General features: G+C 35.8%; 1 protein-coding gene across 7 annotated transcripts in view; it reads left to right on the forward strand.

Annotated features, from left to right (window-relative positions):
• Window positions 1-14,078, forward strand: part of PLEKHA5 (pleckstrin homology domain containing A5) — a 237,608-nt gene that overhangs the window by 193,155 nt on the left and 30,375 nt on the right. For all 7 annotated transcript variants that reach the window (XR_006219809.1, XM_042991854.1, XM_042991853.1 and 4 more), the window contains 3 exons: window positions 3,771-3,833; window positions 5,664-5,744; window positions 5,877-6,026. Coding sequence is in view for 6 of the 7 variants with exons in the window: in XM_042991854.1 (XP_042847788.1) it covers window positions 3,771-3,833; window positions 5,664-5,744; window positions 5,877-6,026 (294 nt within the window). In the remaining variant the exon portion in view is untranslated. The remainder of the gene's footprint in view (window positions 1-3,770; window positions 3,834-5,663; window positions 5,745-5,876; window positions 6,027-14,078) is intronic.

Consider the following 14,078-nt stretch of genomic DNA (forward strand, 5'->3'; position numbering starts at 1 on the left):
CGGCCCGGGTCATGATCTCATGGTTCATGAGATCAAGCCCTTCTGGCTCTACAGACAGCACAGAGCCTGATTGGGATTCCCTCTCTCCCTCTCTGTCTCTGCTCCTACCCAACTCGTTTTCTCTCTCTCTCTCTCTCTCTCTCTCTCTCAAAATAAGCATTAAAAAACAAAAACGACTTTCAGACACATTTCTTAAATTTGCTTATTAATTTACATAAATTGAAATTCGATCTTATTTTTTTCCTCCAGATTTCCCTTACCGTGTTAATATCCAAAGGATATCTTTATGAAAGTTTCTATTATACAATCTAACAATATGCCTCTCTGACATTGCATTACAATGCTGTGTTAATAGTTTCCTGAAATACAACTTAAAATGTGATGTTTTGTGACCTCTTATTCTAAATCATAGCCATTTAGATTTTCTCTCAGGAGAACTTTTAAGTTTGCATTTTCTTGGAAGAAAGAAGACACCCGAAAAATTACCTATTCAGTTAATTTTCTTTGAATTGGTGATATAAAAAGGATCTAAAACTGAATCCAAAAAAAAAAAAAATGCTAAATGAGCACACTTGGTATTGAAAAATCTTCTCATTTATTAGTCATTCTACTGCCTTTCCCAATTAATTTTTGTACTAGAGTTTTTATAAAATAATATCTGTGAGATTAATCACCTGATAAATAATTGTTTTGAAAGGCACATACTAATATTAGCAAATGCCTACCGTCCTGTGACTATTTTTGAGCCCTCACAAAATGTCTAATTCTATCAAATATTTCCCCAAAAAACCTTTTTGGGGTTTATATATATTCATTAACTTTAAAGTATATGTATAGTCACATTCTTAAAAGGAATACTGTAGAAAGTTGAATTTTGATAAACAAAAGTAATTTTGTTTTAACTTAATGCCAAGCCAGTTTTTTAAAAGGTCATTAGATATTTTGACAAAGTTCTGACTTTCTAAGTAAAGCATATATCTTCATATGTCTAGATGTCAGTAAAGTCTGTATAATACACTTCTCAGGTTGAAGCTTGAGCACTGCTAACCCTTATACATTCTCCGTTGCCCCTTTTCATGTGCTTTTCTAGTATTGCTCAGGTACTTCAAAAAGGTATTCAAACCCAGAACTTTTTTCCTTTTGCTAAAGATGCATTTGAAAAATGATAAAAAGTGAAATATGATTTTATGGAGATCTTAAGTAATGAGAATATTAACAAAATTACTTTTTTTCTTATTAGTAAGATTTTCATAGTGAGGACCAAATAGCAAACTTCTTCAATTCCAAGTGGAAATACTTTTAATAAACTATATCCATCTTTTCTTAAGAAAAGCCTCAGTTATTATTATCAGTAATGGAAAATAGGCCATGCTTAAAGGTTAATTTTTTTAAAGAATAATCATGTTTTTTTATTCTTTTCTTCTAATAGGTAAAAGCAATGTATAGTGGAAGGCTGATTATTTTAAGATTTTATTAGTGTCTAATAATGAATATCTTTATTGAATAACTTGCTAAAAGGTTTTAGTAAATTTTTCAGTGGTACTAAACATAATGATAAAGTAAATCTAACTTATGTAATATATTCATATGGTTATAAGGATATATCACTCTTAAATTCTAGCAACACAGTACACATTTTTTACTTTGCCAACTGATGTCAAAATGAATATGCAGGGGTGCCTGGGTGGCTCAGTTGGTTGAGTGACCAACTTCGGCTCAGGTCATGATCTCACAGTTCGTGAGTTCGAGCCCTGTGTAGGGCTGTGTGCTGACAGCTCAGAGCCTGGAGCCTGCTTCGGATTCTGCGTCTCCCCCTCCCCTGCTGATGCTCTGTCTCTCTCTCTTTCTCAGTAATAAATAAACATTAAGAAAATTGATTTAAAAAAAAAAAGAAAAAGAAAATGAATATGCAGTAAGATTCCATAAATAAAAATAGTATACCAACACCCTAAATTTTTATTATAGACTGCTACATTTCCATTTTAAAATATTAGTCTTTTTTTCTGTTGACCCTGGCAATTAGGATACGATGTTCATATTTTAATCTAGATGTAGCACTATGCATTAGTTACATTCAAACTTTACATTCCATGGTTTGGTAAAGCTGCTCTGCATTTAACTTTAAATATTAAGTAAAGTATATTTGAACATTTAGTAGCTAAAGGCTTTACATCTCTATAATTTCTTATAAGTGGGAAATTTAATTTTGGCATTGTCTTACATTTTTTTATCATGGATCTAAGCATTTTAAAACTTCCTTTTCATTACTTTTTTTTTTTTTTCAGATAAAAGTAAAATTATTTTCTTGGATCTAGGTGCTTTAATTTAGAATAAAAATTGATACTTCTTACAATTTAATACTCTTTATTTGAAAATACTGCACAAGTATTCTGACTTTTCTCATTAAATTCATTTTTCATGTGATAACTCATTTCTATGAAAGTTTTGTTTAATAATCACTGCATACCCTTAAATAGTCACAGATTCATTTGCATGAGGACGTGAAAGTTATGTCTTGAAATGAAACACATAAATCCAGGATTTATTATTGTATGTTTGTAATGCTTACATTTTTAACCTCCTGATAACCTACATTTCTAGATCCATTCAAAGTTATCTGCTTTTAAATTATGCTTCCTTCTAAAGATGTAACTGGCAAGCAGGTTTTTACCAAGTGGACATAGATAGTTAAAACTTATACATTTTTATGCATTTGTGATGAATTAGATGCATTATGATGCATTAGATGAAGTTTAATTTTCCAATCTGGAATGTAGTGGGGAAACATTACTCCCATCCCCACTTTGAGAAGAAGTGTGCCAGTTAGTGAATATGCAGTGAGCCCAAAGTAAGTTTTTCCAACTATGTTTTTGTTACTGTCTAGCCGTCGATATAAAGTCAGAAGACCAGGGAGAAAGTGAAACATTGCTTACAGAGGCTGTGGTATAACTGACCGGGATGACTTTTGAAATCTTGATAAACACAAGCAAAAATGAAGATTCCTTTGACTGAAAGATACTGGGAAAGAGTTTGAAGAAAGGATGTTTAAATGCACTGAGCAATTATTTCTTATAGTGTAATAAAACAAATGGTGTCAATCAACACATACAAACTTTTTATGCAATTTGACTATTCATAGTTTATAACATAGGCTTTCAGTTCTATGAGGTTTTGAATGAGTTTCCTCTTTTCAATTAAACCCATCCTTTTCCCCCATTATCTTTTAGTTCTTAAGACAGAAGAACAAGATAAGTCTATATTGTGTATGTGTGTTTATATATTATGTATATGTATGCAGTATGTTACAGGTTTTGTTACTAAAGTTGTACTAAGATGTGTTGGCATTTGAGTATACACATACACAGTTGTGTGATTATGTGTATACCGTGAAGGATGGTTCTGGCTGCTGAAATATGCCTGGTTCAAATATTTGATTCAGTATAGTTGCCATGATTGTATTTGTCAATTTTCCATTAAAATGACGTGTGTCTTACAAATGGAAGATGTAAGGTGCTGTATAATTTGTTTGACCAACTTATTATTTTGTTTGACAAGCTTAAGTTAACATCATTTTCATGTATCGTACATATTGTATCACTGTTAAATATTTTTCTACTTTTGTAATGATCTGTGTTTGAATTAAACTTCTTAAAGTATAAGAATCATTAAAATCCCATTTTCTTATTATATAAATCTAAAATGTTAACTATAGGCTAAATATATTTTTTAAATACTATTTTTAAACTTCTACCTGACATTTTTCCCTATAGCTGTCACAAGATGAATGTAGAGGCACATTATACAAATACAGACCTGAAGAAGTGGATATTGATGTAAGTGTTAGTATGCTACATATATATTGTCAGTACTCTGTTATATTCTCTGCCAAAACATTGGAAGTATGCATGACAAAGAACTTCCTCTTCCTCTCTTGCCCTCCAAAATGACACCAAATAAATTAGCATTTTCTTTTATTTTATGCTTAGGTTAAGTTATATCATCACTCCCCTATTCTGTAACTATCCCCCCTCCCCATAATTAACAGTTGAATATAGGAAAAAATCACTTCAATGAAAGTAAAAGACTAGGGGCACCTGGTTGGCTCAGTTGGTTGAGCACCTCTTGATTTGGGCTCAGGTATGGTCCTGGGGTCATGGAATCAGGCCCGGGTCAGGCTCTGCACTGAGTGTGGAGCCTCCTTGGGATTCTCTCTCCCTCCCTCTGTCCCTCCCCTGCTCCTGCGCATGTGCACATGCTCTCTCTAAAATAAAAACAATTTTTTAAAGTAAAAAGGACTATTGCTGATTTAAAAAAAAGTATGGAGAACTGGAAACAAAGTAAAGTTTTCTGTCTTCTAGAGAAAGTATCAGTCTCTAGAAATTTTGGAACTCCTTCCTTTTTAAAATTTAGTCTTTTTTAATTTTATCTAAAATACAATCAATACAATTAATTAGTTAGATTGACTGACCTGCCATGCATTCTTCTTTATTTAAAAAAAATTTTTTTTGAGTTTTTATTTATTTTTGAGAGAGATGGAGACAGAGTGCAAGTGGGGGAGGGGCAGAGAGAAGGAATCAGAATCTGAAGCAGGCTCCAGGCTCCAAGCTGTCAGCACAGAACCCAATGTGGGGCTCGAACTCACAAACCGTGAGATCATGACCTAAGCTGAAGTCAGACGCTTAACCCGACGGAGCCACCCAGGTGCCCCATTCTTCTTTATCTCATTCTTCCCTCATTTCCCCTGGTTTTATTCCGTTGAGTTATACCTTCTCATTTCAGTATATGCCATTTGGTATAGCTTGAGTTTTGTTGTCTAATAAACATAAGGTAGTTACTTTAACAGGTACATGGCAAAGAAAGTGAAATCTCCGATTTCTCACTTGTCATTATATATTTTCATAATTTAAAAATTGGGGTAGGGGCGCCTGGGTGGCTCAGTCGGTTAAGCGTCCGACTTCAGCTCAGGTCACGATCTCGCGGTCCGTGAGTTCGAGCCCCGCGTCAGGCTCTGGGCTGATGGCTCAGAGCCTAGAGCCTGCTTCCAATTCTGTGTCTCCCTCTCTCTCTGCCCCTCCCCTGTTCATGCTGTGTCTCTCTCTGTCTCAAAAATAAATAAACGTTAAAAAAATTTTTTTAAATAAATAAATAAAAATTGGGGTAATACCAAGAATTCAAAACATTTAAACTATTGAAAGTGATTTTTTTTCTCCATTTAGCAAGGTTTTATTTGTATTATTGCAGTTAAAAGCAATCTTTTGTTTATATTCTTTTCTGAACATAAGAGCATAATTTTTAAAATACAAAAACAGAATCCAGTTGATATTTTAATAAAGGACTGCATATGTCGCTTAACCTATCTAGCAGTTTGTAGGGAAAAAACTACATTGAAATCCATTAAAGTTATATGAGACTGCTTGTTCACTACGAATATTTTGAATTGTGTAGGTTAAATAGTATGGTTGAAATGCTTTTTCACTTTATGTGCATGTTTGTTAAGTAATGTGTCTTTAAAAGCTATTTTAATTTTTATTTTACTGATTGAAATAAAGATTGGCCTAATTAGGTATTCTATGGCTATTTTAAATGTGTTTTCTTATTACACTTACCTCCAATTACACGAAAAAGGAAAATTTGCTAACAACAGATTTTCCCTTATAACCTAGGCCAAGCTAAGCCGGTTATGTGAACAAGATAAAGTGGTACATGCCCTGGAAGAGAAACTTCAGCAACTCCACAAGGAGAAAGTAGGACAATTACGTTTATTATCTACGATTGATGTTACTTTATATGCTCATTATCAGGACACTGATAACTAAAGTAAAAAGAATTAATTCGATGATGCAGAACATTAAGTATAATTATTTTTATTATAATAGTACACGCTTGAGCAAGCTTTGCTATCAGCCAGCCAAGAGATAGAAATGAATGCAGATAACCCAGCAGCCATTCAGACCGTGGTGTTACAGAGGGACGATTTACAAAATGGACTGCTTAGTACGTGTAGAGAACTCTCTCGAGCCACTGCCGTAAGTAACAGATTTTTTCTAGTAAGAGTCACTGAAATATTATGTGGTTCTTTTTTTTTCTTTTTTCCTATTTATGTTTCTATATAATTGGACTGACTTTAGGATTGTTCTTTACTATAACAAAAAATAATTTGTTATTAATAAAAATAAAGGGTGATTTATTTTCTGATGCAAAATAAATATAATTATTTCTCTTATAGTAAACATCCTGTTCCTTGTGAAATAGTTGTTTTACAGGGGAGACAAATACTCCTGTTTATGAATTATTCAAATGAAAATCCTTAAATATGTTAATATTGGGGCGCCTGGGTGGCTCAGTCGGTTAAGCGTCCGACTTCGGCTCAGGTCACAATCTCGCGGTCCGGGAGTTTGAGCCCCGCGTCGGGCTCTGTGCTGACTGCTCAGAACCTGGAGCCTGTTTCAGATTCTGTGTCTCCCTGTCTCTCTGACCCTCCCCCGTTCATGCTCTGTCTCTCCCTATCTCAAAAATAAATAAACGTTAAAAAAAAAATTTTTTTTTAAATATGTTAATATTTATTACATTAAGAAAATAAGTATTTCGGGGCACCTGGCTGGCTCAGTCAGCAGAGCATGTGACTCTTGATCTTAGAGTTGTGAGTTTTAGCCCCAAGTTGGGTGTAGAGATTAATTAAAAATAAAATCTTTAAATAAAAGAAGGAGAAAAGTATTTCATAGATTTTAGGGAGTTAGAATAATTTGGGGAAGGTGGTAATTGGATTCATTTAACCAACCATTTCAATAAAAGGCACCTGTGAAATGCTTTTAAGCAGCCACTGACATTATCATCTCATAGCTGCGGTGTGATCTCAGCTTTGATAGAGGGTTTGAGTAGGAAATATAACTAGAACCTTTTAACCCATAGTCATGTTACTTTATAGTCTCTTCACGACCGACTTCAGCTCAGGTCATGATCTCGCAGTTTGTGAAGTCAAGCTCCGCATCATGCTCTGTGCTGACAGCTCAGAGCCTGGAGCCTGCTTCGGATTCTGTGTCTCCCTGTCTCTCCACCCCTCCCCTGCTCACACTCTGTGTCTCTCTGTCTCTCAATAATAAGTAAACATTAAAAAAAATTTTTTTTTAAAGTCTCTTGGGATTACCAAATCTAAAATTCTTAGAGTTTATAAATTGACTATTTTGAGTTTAAACCATCTGCTTTAGATCTTGTGGTGGTTATCTCTAAACCTAGTAAGAACTCCTACCCAAGCGGCCTGTTGAAAGAAAAATCCTAGCAAAAGCCACCAGTTATAGAAAACTGCTAATATACCCTTGTCTATAAGGGTATATTCAGGTAAGGAGGAGCTACCTTCTAAGAAGGTCCACAGAGGATCCTGAGAAACTTAACAGAAGTTAGGGGGGAGGGGAACATAACAGAAATTATGGGGGAGGGGAAGGGGGGGGAAGGGAGGAAGGCAAACCATAAGAGACTCTTAAAAACTGAGAATAAACTGAGGGTTGATGGAAGGGGGGAGGGGAAGGGGGGTGATGGGCATTGAGGAGAGCAGCTGTTAGGATGAGCACTGGGTGTTGTATGGAAACCAATTTGACAATAAATTTCATATTAAATACATAAGAAGGTCCACAGACAGTGGCAGCTGGATGGCTCAGTCTATTAAGTGTCCAACTTCAGCTTAAGTCATGATTTCATGGTTGGTGAGTTCAAGCCCCACATCGGGCTCTCTGCTATCAGCACAGAGCCTGCTTTGGAACCTCTGTCCCTCTCTCTCTCTCTCTGTATCCTCCCTCCCACACTCATGCTCTCTCTCTCTCAAAAATAAAATAAGCATTTAAAAAAAAAAAAAATGAAGGTCATCCATAGACAGTTATAGCTAAACTAGGAGAGGTCTAAGCTAACAAGATACCAGAATCTCAACATGGCTTCAGTTCTAAACACTAAATTAATATTCCAAACATGAGCAGTTTTTAAAGGAATATACCTTGATCATAAATAAATCAAAACATACTTTTTGTGATTCTTAAATACCTTATATTTAATATCCTATTCCTATTTGTTAAGTACTGTTATTTCCATTATTTCATTTGATTCTGTTATACTATAATGTTCATAGACCCTTTGAGGGCACCTTGGTGGTTTAGTCGGTTAAGCGTCTGAATCTTCATTTTGGCTCAGGTCATGATCCCACGGTTTGTGGTATTGACCCCCACATCAGACTCCATGCTGACAGCTCAGGAGCCTGGTTGGGATTCTCTCTCTTCTTATCATTCTCTCTGCCCCTCCCCTCTTGCACACACTCTCTGATAAGAAATAAAAAAGAATTTAATATCCTTTCAGTTGTGAACTCCTTGATATCAAAACACTATCTCATGCATCTTTGTAGTCCTAGCATCCAGCACTGTAGGATGCGCGTTAACATTTTGATGATTGAACCAGATGACTTACCCAGTGTTACAGAGCTAATCAATGCTATGCCTAGAACTCAATCCCAGGTCTTCTAAACATAATCCCTGAAAACTTAAATCTACATAGATTTTTATAATATGGTCACAAAGGAAATAGTTGCACCTGAAATGTTGTCTACAAGGAAATAGTCACTTAGTTAACCAGTGGTGGGTGGGATTTGGATAGGAAAGGGCAGTAAAGAGTGGTCTATGCTGGATAAAATGCCTTGAACCACAACACAGAGATAAGAAAGTAGGAGACATGTTCTTCTACAAGAAACAGAAGTAACTGGGGGTGCTTGGGTGGCTCAGTCGGTTAAGTGTCCGACTTTGGCTCAGGTCATGATCTCACAGTTTGTGAGTTTGAGCCCCGAGTCGGCCTCTGTGCTGAAAGCTCAGAGCCTGGAGCCTGCTTTGGATTCTGTGTCTCCCCCTCTCTCTACTCCTCCCCTGCTCATGCTCTGTGTCTTTCTGTGTCTCAATAATAAATAAACATTAAAAAAAAATTTTTTTTTTTAAAGAAAAAGAAGTAACTGACTGGAATAGAGGATCAGGAATATACCATTAGAAAGGGAAAATGGGGGGCGCCTGGGTGGCTCTGTCGGTTGAGCGTCCGACTTCAGCTCAGGTCACGATCTCGCGGTCTGCGAGTTCGAGCCCCGTGTCGGGCTCTGGGCTGATGGCTCAGAGCCTAGAGCCTGCTTCCGATTCTGTGTCTCCCTCTCTCTCTGCCCCTCCCCCGTTCATTCTGTGTCTCTCTCTGGCTCAAAAATAAATAAACGTTAAAAAAAAAAAAAAGAAAATTTAAAGAAAGGGAAAATGGGGCTAAGCTGTCAATGCCAAGCTAATGAAAAACTCGGTATCTCTGTGGCAACCTGAATTGAATCAAAATGTAGTTGGAAACTATTTCATGATTTGGTATCTGTTTTAGAAAATTCTGAGGATGTACAGTGTTCAGTTGAATTGTTTTTTTTTTTTTTTTCCCTTACCAAATGGGTTTAGTAACTTAAATTTGATCAGTAGGCTTACAATTTGCTTTATCTGAAGGTTAACTCCCAACTCTGATGGAAGTTTGTTAAAAATGTTTTAGTAGAGGGGCGCCTGGGTAGCTCAGTTGGGTAATCTTCTGACTTCAGCTCAGGTCACAATCTCATGGTCTGTGAGTTCGAGCCCTGTGTTGGGATCTGTATTAACAGCTCAGAGCCTGGAGCCTGCTTCAGATTCTGTGTCTCCCTCTGTCTCTGCCCCTACCCCACTCATGCTCTGTCTCTCTCTCTCAAAAGTAAATAATAAACATTTAAAAAAAAATTTTTTTAATGTTTTAGTAGACGTTAATGATGTTGATTATCCCATTTTTCTGGTTATTATTCCATATAATCACTTTCCCAGTTTCTTTTTCTTTGTCTTCAGAGTTATTCATTGATCATTACAAACCCTCAATATGTTCTTCTAAGACATGTCTTACTACACAGAATACAAACTATGTTACTTCTGCCTTTATAAAGTTGTTCATACTTGTAGCTCAAGACTACAAATGATGCCTAACATCATATTGGGCATATGGTTGACACTGGGTGGATGTTGATTAGATTTAAAATTGAATTACATTTGTGCTAGCAGAATCCCAAAGGATTCTTCTGATTCTTTTGCAGTTGATTGAGGTCATTGGTTCAAATCCAAGTCATGAGGTATAAAAGATACAAGAGGTATAACATTAATGCCTCCAAAGATGAAAGCTTTGATTCTGAGAACATCTTCTCCTCACCTGGTTGGCCATTTAAGTAGATAAAACTAGGATTAACACAAGGCAAACATGTAAGGCAGTGTTCCTGTTATATTCTATTAAATTCTTGATATTGTATCTTCTTTCCGTAAGCCTCATCCAACCGTACATGTTTTAAGCACCTAGTGCCTCTGTGTTCTCACCTTGCTTTTACTTCTTTTTACTTAAGCCTGATTAGTGGCAAAGATTGTTACAACAATCAGTTATACTTGAAATTTTTCAATGTGTCACCATCTTCTTTTGGGATCATTTCTAGAAGCAGAAGTGAGAGAGTCTGAGTGAAGAATGAGACAGAAGGAGAAAAGCCTGTAAAGGTTTCACTACCGAGCTGGTTCCCACTGTCGTCAGCTGGGGTTTAATTCCACTGGGGACTGAGAAAATGAGCAGAATGCGTCAGAATTTTCTACCAAAGTCTGGGAGACTGGGGTGTCTATCACGCATTGGTTGAAGTTGCCCCAGTGTCCTTAATTCACCCATACTTCCAAACTGCCTTAGCTTGCTTGCTGTGAGACACTAGCAGGCATGGAACTTAACATAGCTCCTTGAAATTGAGTGGGCAAAAGGGGTATGGTGTGGACTTCCGTAAACGTCCACTGCAGGCACCTCTCTTGGGGAATTTACATTAGGCCTCGTCTCCAAATGGAAGAGAAATATTCTTAGGTTTTATCAGTTCAGCAGGTGCTTCTCTTACTCAGCCTAGCAATTCAAGGAACCAGGTATTTTGTGACTCATCCGATAATGGCAGCAAAATATATTTGTAATTGTTTCTCGCATATGTTACCTGGTTTGATCTTTAAGAAAAGCATGTGCAAAGTAAATATAATTATTATCTCCATTTATTTTCATTTTTATTATCTTCAATGCACAGATAAACTGAGGCTCATGGAAGCTAAATGACTTGCATAGGTGACATAACTAATAAGGGAAGAATCAACACCTCAATCAAGGACTTTTTAATTCTATGGCTTCTGTACCTTCTATTCTGCCTCACTATCTACGTGGTCACATAATTGTAGTTTCTGGAACTTGGAATCAAATTTAGATTATATTACTCAAAAATCTAAAATTGGAATTTCAGCCATCATAAGGGAGGTATAAAAGCCCCCCATTCATCCTAAATAATGCTGGTAGTTTATGCATTTACCCACTATGAAATAATACAGTATATGAAATAATAATAATAACCATCATGAATATTTTTTGGAGCAGTTATTAAGGGCTTTACATGCACATAATCCCCATAACCCCTTGGAATGGGTACTCTTATTACTATGTTAAAAATGGAAAACTGAGACAGATTGCCCAGGCTTACAATGAGTAAGTAGTATGTATAGACTTCCATTAAACTGATATGTGTTCTAAGCTGGATTCTAGCTAGGAAGAGGACCTTGAGTAAACAGATGTTAGATTCCAGTGGATATGCTAGATTCTAGGATTGTAAATTTACAGGGGCAGGGAAGCAGGACAAATGAACTGTCTTGGGGAGAAGCTTACACATTAAATACCTTCATATACTCATTCTCAATGTAATAAAGAGTTTCTGAGAATCATGGTTATAGTAAAGTGTAATTTTTTGTAGTAGTTCCATCAATATCCATGAATTGGTATGGAATACGTTTTGAAAGATTTTAAGATAATTTCTGAATACTTGGTTATTTTATGATTACAACATCCCCCAAAGAAGAGGTAGGCAGATATGATATGCCTCCTGATTTGCTGCAGTAGGAAGTACCCAACAACAATTGCAAGCTATTTTTAACAAAAAATCAAATCTGAATGTAGCAAGCGTCAGTGTGTAACTACGAGTTTATAGGAAACAAAGCAAACAGAAGAGCATGCTAAGGAATCCCACAGGAATTCAATTGGCAAAATGTAGAATACGAGAAATTCTGCAGGGTAAGTGACCCAATCTCGTCCCCATATAAGTAGCAAGGGAATAGAAGGGCACCTGGGTGGTTCAGTAGGTTAAGTCTCCAACTTCGGCTCAGGTCAGATCATCGGGCTCTGTGCTGATAGCTCAGAGCCTGGAGCCTGCTTCACGTTCTGTGTCTTCCTGTCTCCCTGGACCTATCCCACTTGCACTCTGTCTCTCTTTCTCAAAAATAAATAAACATTAAAAAAAATTTTTTTTAAATAAGTAGTAAGGGAATAGAGAGGAGAACAGGGGAAATTGTTTTTAAGGAATTTTTTAAGGAATGCATATTAATGATTTTAAAAGTAAGAATTTCCATGTTTTTTTTTTTCATTTTGGTTTCTTTTCTTTAGAAATACATACTGCAGTATTTATAAATGAAATGACATGATGGTTGGTGTTTTCTTTAAAATAATCCCACAAAGGTAGAATATGAGTACTATAGATGAAACCAGACTGGCCCTATATCCATAACTGTTGAATTTGGAGTGGGCCCTACTTTTTGTGTGTATTTGGACATTGTGTATGTGTGAAAAAGTTTACAAGAAAATCCATGAAAATGCTAACAGAAGTGTAGCACAATAATAGGTATTTTTTTCTTTTTCTTTCCCTATTTACTAGCTTTTCTACATTTATAATTATACAAATTTATTACATTTCAAATTTGTACAGTAAACAATAACCACTTCTTTCAGATGGAATTTATTTCAAAGAGATTAGAAGAGAAACTACAGATACAAGTTAAAGATTATAAATAAAGATTACACATTTATTTGTATGTAGCATATTGTGTAACTGTTCCCATGAGTGGATTTGGTTATAAATTATTATTGATTCTGGACAAGAAAAGGTGGGGCGCCTGGTTGGCTCAGTCAGTAGGGCATGCAACTCTTGATCTCAGGGTTTTGAGTTCAAGCTGAGCCCCACATTGGGTGTAGAGAGATTACTTAAAAATAAGATCTTGAAAGAAAGAGGAAAGATCTTATTACATTAAAAACTTGGAAATGAATCATTAGTCCTATTACTTTCTTAATAAAGATAAAAATGTGTAATTACCATAGTGCCATTTTAAATATTAAAATCCTCATTTTTGGTAGTCTGGCATTTCATTACATCTGAGTGCTGCAGACCTACTTGAAGGTTTTCCCCCATAGTGGCCAGGTCTCATCTCGGTGTAGACTATAAAGAAGTCACCACGATTAAAAGTTACTTGTTCCACACCCTAAAGTTAGACTAAGTCAAATTTTTGAGAAGTCTTCTGCCATCCCTGTAACAATCTTTTTAAAAAAACATACTTTTTTTTAAAACATACTTTTTTTTTAAACTTTGTTAGAGTGTAACATATGCCAGAAAAGTACACAATTTATGTGCACAGATATGGCTGACATCCATATCAAGACACTGAATTTTACTAGCACACCAGAAACTCCCTTTCCAGCGACTGCTTCCCTAGAACACCGCTACCTGACTTTTAAACTATATGTTAGCTTTTTTGCTTATTTTTGAACTTTAAAAGGATGAGATATATGGTATATGCTCTTTGGCTTCTTTTAACATTGTGACAGTCATCTGTATGGTTTGTAGACTGCAAAATTTCATTCATTCTCTTAACTGTATATAGCATGAAACTCTCCACATTTTTATCAAAAGCACTGTTTCCTGACTTAATGCCTGTGATTTTAAGATAATTGTATATTTAAAAGTCATTACCCCCTTTTAATTGCTTTGTCATACAAGTATATTATCTTCTTGACAAAAAAAAAAAAAAAAAAACTTGTGCAATCCATTAAATTCTTTAATGAAATGCTCAGCCAGGTATTGGGAGAAACTGATGTTATTCCAGTACTGCCCCTTTTTTTGCCATCCGCTGTTGATTTGTGTTCTGCCCATGCATAATCATGTTTGAGGAGCCCAGAGGTGAAGGCAGAAGCAGGTAAGC

The sequence above is a fragment of the Panthera tigris genome, chromosome B4 (genome assembly GCF_018350195.1).
Source record: "Panthera tigris isolate Pti1 chromosome B4, P.tigris_Pti1_mat1.1, whole genome shotgun sequence".
NCBI classification, from domain to species: Eukaryota; Metazoa; Chordata; class Mammalia; order Carnivora; family Felidae; genus Panthera; species Panthera tigris.